Source organism: Barbus barbus (assembly GCF_936440315.1).
Source record: "Barbus barbus genome assembly, chromosome: 6".
Taxonomy (NCBI): domain Eukaryota; kingdom Metazoa; phylum Chordata; class Actinopteri; order Cypriniformes; family Cyprinidae; genus Barbus; species Barbus barbus.
Genome location: NC_136734.1, coordinates 39069570 through 39087075, shown reverse-complemented (window position 1 = coordinate 39087075; position 17506 = coordinate 39069570). Strand labels below are relative to the sequence as shown.

The following is a 17506-nucleotide window of genomic DNA, read 5'->3' as shown; positions in this document are numbered from 1 at the left end:
TGAGGCGACAGCTATCTGATTTCAGCCATTGTGAGGTGGAATCAAAAGGGCGTGCCACGGTCTTTTCTTCCCCTATCAAAAACACTTTCCAGCTTCTCTTCTTCACTCTTTACAACAAGCAAGTGTATTGAGTGAAGCGTCTTTTCATGTGCTTTCTTTTTTGTGTCCGGAGAAACTTAACCTTAGGTTGGAATCAGCTAAACATCTCCCATTTTCCCTCCTTTTTTTTCTTTTCTGTTGAGGAGAATGAGATCTGGCCTGCTAACAAACCAGTCTGGTTTTGGAGCCGAGTGTGTATTTCGACCATCAAGATCGACAGCCCCCTCCAGCCTGATGGGATTTTCATTATGACTAAGTCAAATATAATGGCTACTTTGCATAGCTTTTTTGAATAATGCATTCTCCTGTTCAGGAAAGACACCTGTTTGGAGTTGAAGTCTTCAGGGCAATTGAGGTTCAGTGGAGGAGATTAGATTATAAGAGGAATCTGTCTTGTTGGCAGACACATATAAACATACTCATACATCGTGCCAGGTTTCTATATGGCTTTATTTGATCCAGGCTGCCTCTGGGGTCATACGGCGAGCACTTAATGGAACCCACAAATGAACATTTTCGAATCATTTACACACCCTTATAACTTTCTATCTTCTGAGGAACTCAAACGTTTTGAAGAATAGTTTTGGTCACTTTTTAATGAAAGTGAATGAGTGAGAACCACATGTGGCCTGCCAAGCTCCAAAATTATATATATATATATATATTAGTGCTGTCAAATGATTAATCGCATCCAAAATAAAAGTTTTCGTTTACATAATATGTAATAAGTAATAAGTGTGTATACTGTGTATATTTACTATGTATATAAATACAAACACATGCATGTATATATTTAAGAAAAATATGTTGTTTATATATGAAATATATTTATATATAATATAAAATAAAATAATATAAACATATAAATGTATATGTAAATATTTTCAAAATATATACTGTATGTGTGTGTATTTATATACGTAATATATATACACAGTACACATACATATATTACGTAAACAAAAACTTTTATTTTGGATGCGATTAATTGTTTGACAGCACTAATATATATATATATATATATATATACACACACACACACACACACACACACACACATATATATATATATATACACACATACATATAACAAAATACATATAAACGTAATACTGAACTCAAAGATCTAAGACTTTTTCTATGTACACAAAAGGCCTATTTGTCTCAAATATTGTTCACAAATCTGTCTAAATCTGTGTTAGTGAGCACTTCTCCTTTGCCGAGATAATCCATCCACCTCACAGGTGTGGCATATCAAGATGCTGATTAGACAGCATGATTATGGCACAGGTGTGTCTTAGGCTGGCTACAATAAAAGGCTCACAAATCTCAATGACTTGTTCATGAACTTGTTATTTCGACTCAGTAACTCAAACCAGACTTGGCAACCATTAGCAGCTCACTGGACAGGAAGTGGACTATGAAAATATAAATTTGTTCATCAAACAAAACTATTGTCTGTCTACAAGTCTATGTGGATGGATATGGATTACATTTAATTACATGGTGGCTCTGAGTCCTTTAGAAGCTTGAAAAATGTAGTCCCCATTCAATCAGTTCAGCTCACAATTTGTACTTGAATACTTTTTGTATTCTGTGCCATAATCATACAGGTTTGGAATGACTAGAGATGAATAAATGATGACAGAATTTTCTTTTTTTTTCCATGAACTAATCCTTTAATTTATCTGTTTAAAACCTCTAATTAATCACCTTTCTTCCCTCAAGGGTAAGAGGAGAGCAATGCAAGGGTGCAGTTCCAGACCAGATATAATAGGTGGCTTTGATCACCAAACGCAGGCCTGTTTGCCCTCAGGATTCCTCAAGTGTGTGGATGTGTATGTGTGCATCTGTGTGTGTACAAGAGTGTGTGTGTGTCCGGTTAAGCCTGCAGGGTCAAGTCCTTTCAGTGAATGAGTAAAGAATCTCAGGGCCTTTCATGTGTTACCGTAATGAGGGGGACATCATCTGTACGGACTGGTTAATGGGATGAGGAATTACCTATGCCTTTGGAGATTTATAACCTCTTTAAGGAGATGGCAAGACTTTACAACTGCCCCATCACCAATGAGATCTTTTTTTTGTGATTACTATTCATATTGTCTAAAATGTCATATCATGTAAATATACAATTTTATATGTTTATACTATGTAAACAGTCAGAGAAAGTCTAAGACCGCATTGGAAATCTAGGTCTCAACATCTAAAACCTGGAAAAAAGAAAAACAATTAAACAATGAAACATGGCATAAAATGAGTCTACTGTATAATCAGATTTGTGTCACTGATCATCTGATGTCTTTGTACAGATGTTCTCGATTCCACTGAAGCACAAGATGCTTGTTGGAACAAAGGCAAAAGAGGAATAGATACAATTGTAAAACATACTGAAATTGTCATTCTGATAATAAAAATTTGTAAATATTTGTATTAAAATTAAAAGAAGCATGCTCTTTCTTGCGGTTTCTTTCTTTCATTTTCAATTGTTGCTTGTAGACCGTAAAGATACGGAGAGCAAATAGAGTCTCATGCTTCTCAGATATTTCCCCTGAGTGAAATTCCCTATTAATTCATGTTTCTCCTTTAAAGTTTCAGAACAGATTTCAACTTTGCTGAGAAAGTCTGCCTTTAATATGGACTCAAACGTTTCTCATTAACACAAATTAATACCAATTAATGGGATATTTCACCCAAAAATAAAAATTCGGTCTTCATTTTCTCACGTCATTCCAAACCTGTGCAACTTTCTTTCTTCTGCAGAACACAAAAGAAGATATTTTGAAGAATGTTGGCAAGCAAACAGTTTTGATAAACATTGTATGAATAAAAACACAATTCATTTCTCAAAAATATCTTCTTATATGTTCCACAGAGGAAAGTAAATTCCAACCATTTCCATTTTTGGGTGAACTATCCCTTTAGTTTTGCAGTTAAGTATATATTCTTACTGTCTACAATTTTAATTTCCAAAAGAATTTAAGGAGAAACACCTGAGACAAAGCTCGGACACAACTGAGGATTATCATTACGTCTTCTGAGTAACTTCTGAGAAACACAAATTTCTTCAGAGTATAGATGAAATCATCCGGGATCAAAAAGTACAGAAATAAAAGCTGACATTGGTATGCATTGCAGCAAGAGATAAATATGTGTGCTTAAGATTGAAATTTTCCTGTGCAATTTTTCACAAACAAAAATAGAAGGCTTTTCACGGTGACCACAAATATCATTGCGACACTAAATCTGATGTGTAAGAACAATGTGTCGAGCAGTTACAGTTTATTGCAACACTATCTCGCTCCTTTTCACTTTTCTCTCTCTCTCTCTCTAATTTGTTTCAGCATTACTGGCCGTCTGAACTGAGAGAAAACCAGCTGTTCTTGTCTGGCCTGCGTTCAAACGCTTCTCTTTAATAACCGCTTTCCATGCACCATAATCATAAAATTGATGATAAACTTTTAAAATTCTAGCACAGAGCTATTCATAAAAAAACTGGGATTCTTTAACAACAAAAGCGTGTAAAATCTATAAGACTGAAAATAGCTTTTTCCTGAACGCCAACCTCAGCCACACTATTAGCCCGCTGCAGCTAACCAGTATCCAAAGCAAATATGAGCAAGGGAAATTTGCCTAATATGCTCAGAGCCATGCTCAGTCAACATGGCAAACATATGCTGCAGCAGGAATGAGACTCAAGTATGAGCCTGTACACGTGCTGAGATCGACTGCTAAATCGAATAAAAATAACAAAGCAGGTAAATAAACAACAATGCACTTTTTAACATAGCTAACATAGTTATTCTACATCACTGTAAGTGGGCTGAAGGAGTTGGGACTGTTGTTAGGACAAACTTATTCCATGTACAGTCATAATTTGAGATGCTCATCCAACACTTTTGAGCGACAGAGTCTATTGTGTCTATATCACACAAAGCCACTCTCGATTCAACCACAGCAATTCAAGCCCGCCTCGCTGAACTGACATCTGAAAGTGGATAACAAACCATTCAATTTCACAGCTAAGTAAACAACAGTGTAAACAGAAAACGCACAAATGCTTAACGGTTGCTTGCACTTTCGCTTAAGCTAAAGTCTTGACAGATCGAGGATGGAGAATTAAACATTAAAGTTTCTCTTGGAAGCAACATACAAAGCAGCAACACACACGAATCAGGCCAAAACTCTCAGGACTTTTAAAGTCAACATGGAATGGTTTCACAACCTATTTTACTTCAGTAATGTTGACCAATATCCTAATTTACAGAGAACTATTCAACAAATTCAGAAAATGAATGGCCAAAACATAAAATATCCCTACAAAGAGTACTGAGATGGATCCTTTGTTGGTATACCGATGATTTACACTGAATACTGACTCTATTGACACCAATGAATACTTTGATTTATACAATGCACGTCTGCCGTATTTATGTAACACGGTATTTACATGGTATTTCAAGGTACTCCTTACCAAAAAGTAGTATACTTCAAGTATATTTTAAGTATACTTTATGTAGTAAATATACAAATATCAGTGTACTAGTAGTATACTTGTAAGTGTACTATTTCAGTATGCTAGCATGTGTGGCAATATTTAAAAAACGTGTTACAACTAACCCCACGTTACTTTGTGCCCCGCGCTCCCCTACTCGTAAGATACTTTAAGTATACTACTATGTCCCTATTTAGGTATTAATTTACATATATTGTGTTAAATTAATATCTGAACATACAAAACATCCAAAGAAAGAACAGGGTAGCTGCTTGTAAACAAAAACATTTTATTCTAGCTTCCTGCATTCTTGTTTTAAAAACTTGAATGTGGGGAAGTTTCATAAGAAATAAACAACATTTTGAACAAAAAGCTGAAAAAAGACTATGAACTGGATTCAGAATGATAATCAAAACTTAGTCAATCAACACCCCAAAGCTTTGACAGTCATTATTACCTCTTCATGGGTCAACATTTTATTCCATAACGTTACAGTTTTGATGCTGTTTTATGTCTGATGATCGTGTTAGATTACAGATTGTGTTATATGTGGAAGCATCTGTTGTTTTGGTTTCTTCACTTGTGTTTTTTGGAAATTCTGTATAGTAGATGTGTACTAGCGCCCCTCTCACTGTGTTTTCTGCTGCATTCGGGAAATACTGGTGTTCAAATTATTGTAGCACTGAATACACAGTAAAAATACTACACCTTCTGTTTCTATTAATGGGATTTACTTAAAACCTTAACCTTATCTGAAAAAGGCTGTGGATAACAGGTCTGAGAGGAAGCTGATGAGTTGTAGTTGTAGTTTATTCATGATTAATAGGACGCTTCCTCTCAGCCCCATCTCTCAATGTTTTCATAGCTATTTTACAGCACACAATAAAGATGAAATGCGAGGGATATTAGGACTTGGCACCTCCATTTCTCTCTCTCGATCTCTTTCTCTGGCTCCAGTTGCTCCTTTCAAATCAAATGACGTGCATACAAGAAAACAAAGAGATGCAACGCGTTTATGACATCATTAAAGAAACACACACTTGCAGCTTTCCAGAAGCATTCCTCTCTCACACGTAACTGAGACCATAAAAGCATGCTCTACACAAATATCACAGTTGTCATATTTTTAAAAACATACACCTGTCTCCCTTTCCCTGACTCTTGTGAACTCCTACTATCCTTTTGATCAGGAGTGAACTTCATACCATATGTACAGACAGAGAGATAGATCTGTTCTAAAATCTGTTATGATACAGAAAGACATTCCTATATACACACCCAGCAGACATAACACCATGCAACCGTGTGCCTAAAATCAACACTGGTGTTCCTGACGGTGATCTCCCTCTCTTCACTTAATCTCTGTCTGCCGCTCTGAATCCGGCTTTCACTTTCCATATCATACAGTCTGCTGGACCTAAACGCACACACATATACAGAGTCATCGCAGCACCCCTCCTCATGGCTGAACAGGGATTGTTTGCATACAAATTAAAATTCGCGTTCAAGGGTAGTGTGGCAGTGTTTTGCTACATAACTCCACTGGTGTATCATGGAAAAAGAACAATCGTATAGGATTCACGTAATAAGTGTAAACAATGCCATGAATTTCTTTCTTGGGTAAACTATCCCTTTAAGCATTTAAAAGAGTACAGCAGTAGTGTGCTCTTAAATGTCATCCCTCATCTCTTACTTTGTGCTTTCTGATCCCACTCCAGTTACTATCGTCAGTCTGAGGAGTGACATAACAGATGAGGAAACTGTGAGAAACTCTAAACTCCAACAGATTTAGAAAACACTGCTACTCAGCCAGGAAAAGGGGATTTTTTTATGAAATTGACAAACTTTATAAACAGTATAAAGATGGAATATTGTGTTACACGTGCGCATGAACCAAAAGCTCCAGCATATTGTAATCTATCTGTGATTAGACTTCGGTCGGATTACCAGTTTGTATATTACAGAAACAGGCCTATGACAGTAATGTTTTATTTCTTGTATTGTGGGTTAGCTCGTCCATCTAGAATAAATGTGAAGCTGAGGAGAGAAAGAGGCTATCGGTCATCCGCGCTGTCGCTCTGCTGTGTTTTTTTCGGGACAGAGGGGGCGACTTTGCAAATGTAAACTCTTCAAGCCCTGCTGAGTCCACATAATGACAGGCACAAAAAATAAACCTACGCTCATGGACCACAGTCAAACACTGCAGTGTGACGTTCTGAGAAACAGAAAACAAATTCAGAATAATTTAGTATGGTGGTTTAAAGCCTAAATCTGTTTTTAGGATGCTTATACAGCAGATATAAATACAGTTCATGGTCAAAGACAAAGAGACTTCCAAATGAATAAAACATCTGTATTGTTGAGGATGTGAATGTTTTAGACAGTGAAGACACCGTGACACTCTGACACTGAAGAATGTGTCAATAAAATTCTTACAACACATCGCCGAAAATCACACAATGTCTCTTACAATTTTGCAACAATGTCCCTCTTGGTTATTTTCACTTAAAATGCATTCTCTTATTTAAAGGAACAGTCTCTCAAATCTTTCTGTCGATTTGTTATTGTCATGGTGTAAAGAACAGAAACTGCTCTTTGTTGATAATTGGAATCTTTTCTGGGAGCGTCCTAGGCTTTTCCGTGCTGATGGTCTGCACCCCAGCAGAGTCGGAGCGGAACTCCTGTCGGACAACATCTCCAGGACGCTACGCTCTATCTGACTAGTAAGCCAATTCTCAAATAACTGCTATGATGACTTTTGTTCTACCCACTTAAAAGATAGAAGTACTTGCGTTGTCCAATCTATACAGACTGTGTCTGTTCCCCGAACAGCGAGGTCAAAATATAAATTTAATGCAGGATCTAGAAAAAATCTGATCGTGATTAAACCAGAAAAACAAAAAAAACTATTTTTAAGGCTTGGGCTCCTAAATATTAGATCACTCGCACCCAAAGCAGTTATTGTAAATGAAATGACCACAGATAATAATTTTGATGTACTCTGCCTGACTGAAACCTGGCTTAAACCAAATGAATATATTGGTCTAAATGAGTCTACTCCACCAAGCTACTGTTATAAACATGAGCCCCGTCAGACTGGTGTTTCAACAATATATAGTGATATTCTCAAAGTTACTCAGAAAACAGGATACAGGAGGTTTAACTCATTCAAAATACTTCTGCTTAATGTTACACTGTTAGATATGCAAAAGAAATCTCTCTCATCTCTTGCTCTGGCTACTGTGTATAGACCGCCAGGGCCATATACAGATTTCCTAAAAGAATTTGCAGATTTCCTCTTAGATCTATTAGTTAATGTTGATAAAGTGCTAATTGTCGGAGATTTTAACATTCACGTTACTGACCTAATAAACTCTTTTGGAGTCAAGCAAAACATCACCAGGCCCGCTCATCGTTTTAATCATACGCTAGATTTAATTATATCGCATGGAATTGATCTTACCGATATAGATATCGTACCTCAAAGTGATGATGTTACTGATCATTTCCTTGTATCGTGCATGCTGCGCATTACTGATATTAATTATATGGCTCCGCGTTATCATCCGGGCAGAACTATTGTTCCAGCCACCAAAGACAGATTCACAAATAACCTGCCTGATTTATCTCAACTGCTCTGTGTACCCATAAATACACATGAACTAGACGAAATGACTAGCAACATGGGCACTATCTTCTCTAACACATTAGAAGCTGTTGCCCCCCTCAAATTGAAAAAGGTTAGAAAAAAACGTACTGCACCATGGTACAACAGTTATACCCATTCTCTCAAGAAAGAAACTCGTAATCTTGAGCGCAAATGGAGAACTTGGAAGTTTTTAGGATTGCGTGGAAAAACAGTATGTCCAGCTATAGACAGGCTCTAAAAGCTGCCAGGGCAGAGCATATCCACAAACTCATAGATAATAACCAAAACAATCCAAGGTTCTTATTTAGCACAGTGGCTAGATTAACAAATAAACACACGCAGCCCGATCTAAATATTCCCTCACAGTTTAATAGTAATGAGTTTATGAATTTCTTTACTGATAAAATAGATAACATCAGAAATACAATATCAAATGTAGATTCTACTGCGTCCAGTATTTCAGCTTCATTCATCGCACCCAAAGAAAAACTGCAGTGCTTTACAACTATAGGACAGGAAGAGCTATATAAACTTATCAGTGCATCTAAACCAACAACATGTTTATTAGATCCTGTACCCACTAAACTACTGAAAGAGTTGTTACCTGTAGCAGAAGAACCGCTTCTCAATATTATTAACTCATCGTTATATTTAGGTCACGTCCCAAAACCATTCAAGCTGGCGGTTATTAAGCCTCTTATTAAGAAACCACAACTAGATTCTAATGAACTGGCAAATTACAGACCCATTTCAAATCTTCCGTTTACGTCTAAAATTGTGTGCTCCTTCTTGCAAAAAAATGATCTCTATGAAGAATTTCAGTCAGGTTTCAGGCCTCACCATAGTACAGAAACTGCACTTGTTAAAATTACAAATGACTTGCTTCATTTCTGCATCTCATTGCTAGTATTACTTGATCTTAGTGCTGCGTTCGACACTATAGACCATGACATACTCATAGATCGATTACAAAACTATACTGGTATTCAAGGGCAGGCTTTAAGATGGTTTAGATCCTACCTGTCCGATCGCTACCACTTTGTTCATTTAAATGGGGAGTCATCTCAGTTATCACCAGTAAAGTACGGAGTACCACAAGGATCTGTCCTAGGTCCTCTGTTATTTTCAATATACATGTTGCCATGTAATATTATTAGAAAATACGGGATTAGTTTTCATTGTTATGCTGATGATTCTCAACTATATATCTCAACAAGACCAGATGAAACTTCTAAACTATCTAAGCTAATAGACTGTGTAAAATGTAAAAGATTGGATGACCAATAATTTCCTCCTATTAAATTCAGATAAGACATATTGGACCAAAAAACAGTACACGGAATCTCTTGGATTGCAATTTACAACTAGACGGATGCACTGTTACTTCCTCTAAAGTAAAAAATCTGGGTGTTATATTAGACAGCAACTTGTCCTTTGAAAATCATATTTGACTTTAACATCCCGTGGTAACTAGGAATTACAGAACCTGAGTTTTTTTATGGGGAAGTCGTGGCCTAATGGTTAGAGAGTCGGACTCGTAATCCAAAGGTTGTGGGTTCGAGTCTCGGGCCGGCAGGGATTGTAGGTGGGGGGAGTGAATGTCCAGCGCTCTCTCCACCCTCAATACCACGACTGATTCCTTGAGCAAGACACCGAACCCCCAACTGTTCCCCGGGCTCCGCAGCATAAATGGCTGCCCACTGCTCTGGGTGTGTGTTCACTGCTGTGTGTGTGTGTTCACTGCTGTGTGTGTGTTCACTGCTGTGTGTGTGTGTGTGTGTGTTCACTGCTGTGTGTGTGCACGTTGGATGGGTTAAATGCAGAGCACGAATTCCGAGTATGGGTCACCATACTTGGCAGTATGTCAGTAAAAAAAAAAAAAAAAAAAAGAAATGGCAACCCCTCAGAGGACCTCAGAGGATGCCAACGCTCAGACAACATACAGAATTACCATATTTTGCCATAAGTTAAATATATTAAGGTTCTGCAATATATAAATATATTGTGGAAACTTAATTTCCTGTAGAGCTGCTTTGCAAAGATTTGTATCATAAAAAGTGCTATACAAATAAACTTGAACTTGAACTTGATTGTTTATTGACTCAAATTAATGTTCCAAAAGTAAAGGTTTATTCATCACTTTTGGTTCCCCCAATTCTTAAAAGATAATTTTTTTTTTTTTTTTTTTATTAGTGGGAAGAACATTCTAAAGAACTGTTTGTCTACTACACTGTAAAAAAAAAAAGGTTGGGCAAACTTAAAAGTTTAAGGCAACCAGCTTCAGCAGATTGAGTTTTCTCAACTTCTTGTTTTAAGTTTATACAACAAAAAGTTGAGAAATTTCCTAAAAAATAAGTTGAAAAAACTGAAAAATTTGCTGAAGCTGGTTGCCTTAAACTTTTAAGTTGGCTCAACTTTTTTTTTTAAAGTGTATAAACAACCTTCTGTGGAATGGAAAGGTTCCGTGGAAGTTCTTGGAACCATAGATACAAATAAAGAACCTTTATTGGTAACACTTTATTTTACGGTGTTACATGCACTTACCATTACAATAACAATAAATTATACATGCAAGTAACCCTAAACCAAACCCTAATCCTAACCCTAACCATATAGTAAGTACATGTAGTTAATTAATATTACTCAGTACTTAAATGTATAATTACACTGTAACAAGGACACCTTAAAATAAAGTGTAACCCATTTATTTGTAATGTCATTTTTGTGCAACCCCATTGTATTCTTTGAAAATCTTGGAGTAACTTACTTTTTGCAAATGCTAAACATCTGCAAATTTGTAATTCATCATGCAAAATTCTACAGAACATCACTATTATTTAGCTGTCCTTCCATCCCTACAGTATTTTCCTCACCTGCAGAAATTGTGTGGTCCAAGACCTCCTTCTCCATTGGGGTATTTGATGGTGTTGTATGGATGCTGGAAAGTCTCATTCCAGAAAAGGCACGGTCTTCCTCCTTCCAGGCTTGTCTGGTTCTGTCGACCTCTGTAGTCCTCTCCATTTGCTGTATAACACTCTGAGAGACACAAGAGAAAATATCCTTTTAATCCAAATGTTCAGACGTAAATGCAACACATTTTATCCAGAAAACTGTGGGTAGCTAGTAGAAACAGACAAAAATATTCAGAAAGAGATCAATTTATTACGATTTTATAGAAACAATTCGGAAAATATAGTATGTTGGCAGATATTGCGGTTATGGTAATCTTTTGAGATTGACACTCAAATTGTCATAGTCAGATGTTATTGCATCTGTTAGCATGCAAGTCTGCTGTCCCAGGATGAGTCATAACGCTGCGGGGAAGGGGTGCTGGTGAATAATTATAACGGAAGCAATAAATCCATTATGATTCAGGTTAGTGATTCCAAAATGTGGTATGACGTGTCTGCAAACTAATTCCATAAGCGTGCCACACTCAAGACGATATTGTCACTAAACCCCTAGCAAAAAGCTAAACTACAAAAGGGAACAAAAATTCTGGAAGGCAACCATATGGACCCTTTTCTCAACCAAAAACAACAGAGACCCAGGACTTATGCACAGTCAAAATAAACAAGAGGGTAACTATTCCATCAAAGGGTATCTGCTGGTGTTTCTAAGCTCCAGACATCAAAGCATCTCATTTGGACTGAGTTCTGGTTTGAATGATGGAAGCTGGTATGTGGCGAGAGCGTAGATTTAAACCCTGGCTTTCATATGTGACGTACCTCAAAATCTGATAACATCTCCATTCTGATCTGCTCTCCAAGGTCTCCAAAAGCCAACGAAATGAAAATGTGCAAAAATAGCATCTCATATGAATATTAATAATAATAATAATAAGTAACCTAGATTTTCCATTTCCATTGCTATTCCATGATGTTCTGGGTGGTTGCTTACTGGGTCAAGTCAAAATTAGGAGCCCAAATTCTAGTCCCCAGATATTCTACACTTGAAAAATCAAGGGTGATTTCAAAATTATGCCACAAAAGAAAAAATTTTGTTCCAAAAAAAAAATAAAATAAAAAATATTGGTATGAACAACATTTAAAAAATCTAAAGAATCTTTGTCCACTATAAAGAACATGCTGAACAATGGAAAGGTTCCATAGATGTTAAAGGTTCTTTTTAAAATGACAATAAAGAATTTATAGGGACATTTTCACTCATGTTATACACATACTAATATATTTAACAAATGAGTGAAGTATTGCTGACATTTCCAGTGTTTTGGAGCACAGGGAAGATTCGGAGATAATTAGCCTCTTTTTTTCCATGCAGAGTTGTCTAGATGTACCACTGATGTGGGTCAAGCCCTTCCTTCAGGGTATGAGTAGGGCATCATGTAACAAACCAGAAAAGCCACACAACTTCCCTAAACAAATTTCCTGAACACCATTGATTAAATGCAATTAACATACCTCAGGCAGGACCGCCTCAAATGAGCGCTCACCGATAATCATTTTGATTTGTGTGAGGCTTGCTCGTCTCAAAAAGGGCAAATGCTTTCCGGTGGCTGGGTCTGGAAAAGGCACATTCGAGCAAACGGACGTAGGGTGCAGCTACATATGTGGTAGGGCATTTACGCTGTTGCTCACACAACCGAAACAGTTGTATCCAATCAGAAAATACAGCCCTAAAAGCCGCACAACACTTGGACAGTGTCCAGGCAGCACTGTGGAAGTCATGCTCGCTGGAATCAAGAAGAAAGAAAACCAGGCCTCATTAAAACGTGAAATCACAGGCTTTGCTTTTTGGGTGTCATGTAGATTTTAATTAAAGTCATGCAGGTGGAAAGACTCAGAAACAACCCCCTCTGAGACATGAATACTGTTGGGTTTCTAGAATTACTTTGACCATGACGTTTTTTTAGTTTTTTTTAACTAAACAATCTGTATGGTCTCAATATTAATATGTGGTTTGCTCAACTTGTATGAATTGATACGTGCACAACTTATTATTTTGGGACATATTTATTAATTTATTTGACCAAAACAAACAAAAACTATAAAAACATATTGTGATATTTTAAAATAAGTGTTTTATTCTTTAGTATCACTTTTAATCCTTGTTGAATAAAAGTATTCATATATATATATATATATATATATATATATATATATATATATATACACAGTGCCCTCCATCAGTATTGGAACAGTAAAGACAAAATTGCTCTGTTGGCTGTGGAGTCAAGACATTTGCAAATATGATTAAAAGATGAATATGAGAAAAAATTACAGAATGTCACATTTTATTATTAGCCGTTTCAACACATCCATGTTTTACCAAATAAAAAGAACAACACTTTTAGAGTTCATCCCACTCATTGATGTGAGCATAAGTATTGGGACAGTTGAACATAAGGCAGATATAAAAGATTAAAAGCTATTATTTAGTTGTAGATCCCTTGCACACAATCACAGCAGTGAGTCTGTGACCCATAGACATCACCAGACTCTTGCTCTCATCCTTTGAAATACTTTTCCCAGCCTTTAATGCAGCCAATCCCAATTGTTGCTTGTTTTGGGGAGTTTCTGCCTTTACTCTCCTCTCCAGCTGCTGAAATTCATGTTCAATCAGATTTAAATCTGGAGATAGACTTGGGAAATCTGAGACTTTCCATTTATTTGCCCTTATAAATTCCTTGACTGAACTGGCAGGGTGTTTTGCGTCATTGTCCTGATGCGATATGAAGCACTTCCCAATGAATCTGGTGGCATTTTCTTGAATATTGGTAGGCAAGATGGTTTTGTACCCTTCCAAATTCATTCTGCTACTGTCATCATACATTAAGTCATCAGTAAAGTTGAGAGGGCCTGTTCCAGAGACAGCCATGCATGCCCATGCCATGACACCACCTCCACCATGCTTTACAGATGAGGCTGTATGCTTGGGATCATTGCAGTTCCCTTTTTTTCTCCACATTTTTGCTTTCCCATCACTTAGATAAAGGTTCATCTTTGTCTCATCGGTCCATAAACACAGTTACAAACTCTTCTGGCTCACCTTTGTGCTTTTTTGCAAACTCTAATCTTGCCTTTCTATGTTTGGTGCTGGTCAGAGGTTTGCATCTTGCTGTGTAGCATCTGTAATTCTGTGTCAAAGCCTCCTGAGGACAGTAGATTGTCAGAGCATCACCCCAGCTTTCTGGAAGTTGTTGGTGATTTTACAGACACGTCTTTTAGGGTTCATTTTCACAGCTTTTATGATTTGTCTGTCATCAGCTCCTGTTGTTTTCTCAGCCGATCAGGTAGTTGTTGGTTGGTGGTGTTGCTGGTGGTTTCCAAACTCTTGATTTCTCCATGCCCTTTGTTTTTGTTAGAGCTCTAATTGACTTCCTCTTTTCTTTTAGCATCCAAATCACTTGCTTTTCTCTCAAAGTCAGCTCCCTCATCTTCATCCTGGTTTGTGTGTGTCATCATCAAATGCAAGATTCAGAATACAGTAGTAATGGATATAACTGATACGACACATTCCCTGCTTTTAATATCTGAAGAATTAATGCAACAGGACACAGCTGATCACTTAGAAAGACCTGTGAGGCAACTGCTCCAATACTTATGCTCACATCAGATAGAGGGATGAACTCTAAACGTGCTGAACTTAGCTGGTTCCTATACTTTTGGAGGGCACTGTATATTTATATGAATGAATACTTTTATTCAACAAGGCAACATAAAATGTTTAAAAGTGATACTAAAGAATAAAACACTTATTTTAAAATATCACAATATGTTTTTATAGTTTTTGTTTGTTTGTTTTGGTCAAATAAATTAATAAATATGTCCCAAAATAATAAGTTGTGCACGTATCAATTCAAACAAGTTGAGCAAACCACATATTAATATTGAGACCATACAGATTGTTTAGTTAAAAACATATATTAAAAAAAATATATATATATATATATCATTCAACAAAAATAATTATAATATTTTAAATATAAATTTTTATATTTTAAAAGTTAAAAGTCACCTATTAAAGTTACTATTTTCTCTTTTTATTTGTCACTTAATGGATGCAAACCAAAAAGAAATATGGCTGTTCAAAACAAATAAGTAATGTTTGATGAAAATTAAAGCAATAAAATGTTTATACATTAAATAAGCATGCAGTCATACCTATTTCTCACAAATTCAGTGAATATTTAAATATTCAATTAAATTAAATATATGTGTATATATATATATATATTTTATTTTATTTTTATTTTATTTTTTCGTAATTTGTTTGTATGTTGGTTGGGAAAAGTGCAGTCAGGATATTCTTTAAGAAAGTCTTACAGAATAAATTATGGGACAGTATGACAGTGAGTAAATGATGACTATTCCTTTATGACAACTTTATGGCAACGTTCATCCAGACACACTTGCAGTGACAGACTTTGGCAGTAGATTGACATTCATAAAGGATGGAAATAAATAATGCGTGACTGGATGGTGTTGTCATTCCGTTAGGGGTCGGCCGACATGAAGCTCAGGGAGTTTACGGCACACTGGAGAGTCACACATCTCCCAGAGCAATCATGATTTCCTCCTTGTAATCTTGGACAGAGTTACTGCCAGCCAAACCATGCATTACTAATGGGATGGACGTCCTTCATACACACTCTCCGCACAACATAGGACTCATTATTCCTATTTATGCTCACCTGCAGAAGGCAAAAGTCAACTGAAGAGCAACTTTGCTGCCTCTGTGATGAGAAATAACTCTCTGCTGCATATCGCAGTTGCATCAGGCCACAAGCCGGCAGACATCTTGCTGCTGTGGCCAACCTCGGCAGAAAAGGTTTCCAGACGGGATGGCTGAAATAAGAAGGGCCCGAGGAAGGGTAGCAATTAGCAGCAGCCTAACTTGATGTGGTCGGGAGGCATCATTAAGTTGCGGCAGTGTAGGGAAGCAGTGAGTAGACTGGGAAGAACCAGATAAGAAGGTCCATCATCAAGATGAATGGGTAGTCAAAACCCAGTGTGGGTTGCTGAGCGACGTTCAAAAAAACACCTATTTTTTTTGAGGGAGGGGGGGTGATCATTTGCACTTGTTAGTTCCTGAGGATGAGCTTTGCCCACTCATCTAGCCGTAATCACATTACCTCCAATCGTTCCCCACTCCGTCATCAAGTTTCCCCCTGTATCGCCATGTGATCCCTTTGTTGTGGTTGGATCACAGGCCTTGATGGGAAACAGAGTCTCAGCCGCATGAAAGAGAAAATGGAAAAAGAAAACTATAAAATGCAAGTACATCAACAGAAAAAGCTCGGAACAGGAGGAAGGGAGGAACCGCCCCACAGAGCCAGAAACAAGAGGGTCTTAAAAAAAACCGGACAGAAGTGGATTATGCACACAGAGTTAGCTGCCCTGTTATTATATGTGAAAGTTGTTAATTGCTTCCTTATTGAGTTTGCAGATGTGCTCATCTTTGTAAGGAACAGAGAACGACTATGTAGCATTGGGATCAGTTCACATTTATGAAAAAAGATGAAGGCAGAAATAAATTAGACTAAATTTGCTGTGTCTGTGATAGCTGACGGCACTATGATTCACCAGGGACACAGTTCTCAATTAAATGCAGCAGAAGTGCTGGAGGAGAATACAAATAGTCAATTCTTTGTCAATAAAGCAAATGTTCTCCCCAAAAATGAAAACTGTCATTTACTCACCCTTATGCCATTTCAAACTTTCTTTAATTTGTGGAACAAGTGTAGCTGAATACCTTAAATCAGTGGCTCTAAATTAGAAGGCTGGGATCCACTAGGGGGCCTCAGTAAACTCCAAAGGAAGCTTCCAGATGACTTAAAATAATAAACAAGCATTCAAATAAGCCAAAATAACTTGTTCTTACCCCCTCAACAACTGTGTTTGAAAAACCTGGATATATGAAGAAGCTTAATTTTAAAAGTCTGATTTCTAGACCTATTGGAATCCTTATAAATAATAACAAACAACTGGAAAAGTGATGGGCCTTGGCCTAAATGCTCTTTTCTATACAATAAAACTGAATGCTGCCAGACGCTTTCCCAAAACCATTCTAAAAATGGCAAAATAACAGCCTTTTTTGGCTATATTCCAAGTCTTCTGAAGCTATCAGTAGTTTTGTGTGAGGAAAAACACTAATTTAAGTCTATTCACCACAAAATATACCCCCACAAATTCTAATTTGTCACATTATGATAAGTCACATGACACATAAGAACCAATGGGGATTGACATCACTGACACATTTTAAAGGCAGCTTTGTTAAAAAAATTAAATAATAAAAAATGA

At 36.8% G+C, this 17506-nt stretch overlaps 1 protein-coding gene across 2 annotated transcripts in view; it reads right to left on the bottom strand.

The window, feature by feature from the left end:
* Positions 1 to 17506, bottom strand: part of LOC306871079 (kremen protein 1-like) — a 69761-nt gene that overhangs the window by 25307 nt on the left and 26948 nt on the right. For both annotated transcript variants that reach the window (XM_079418769.1, XM_079418768.1), the window contains exon 2: positions 11114 to 11276. In XM_079418769.1, coding sequence (XP_079274895.1) covers positions 11114 to 11276 — 163 coding nt within the window. The remainder of the gene's footprint in view (positions 1 to 11113; positions 11277 to 17506) is intronic.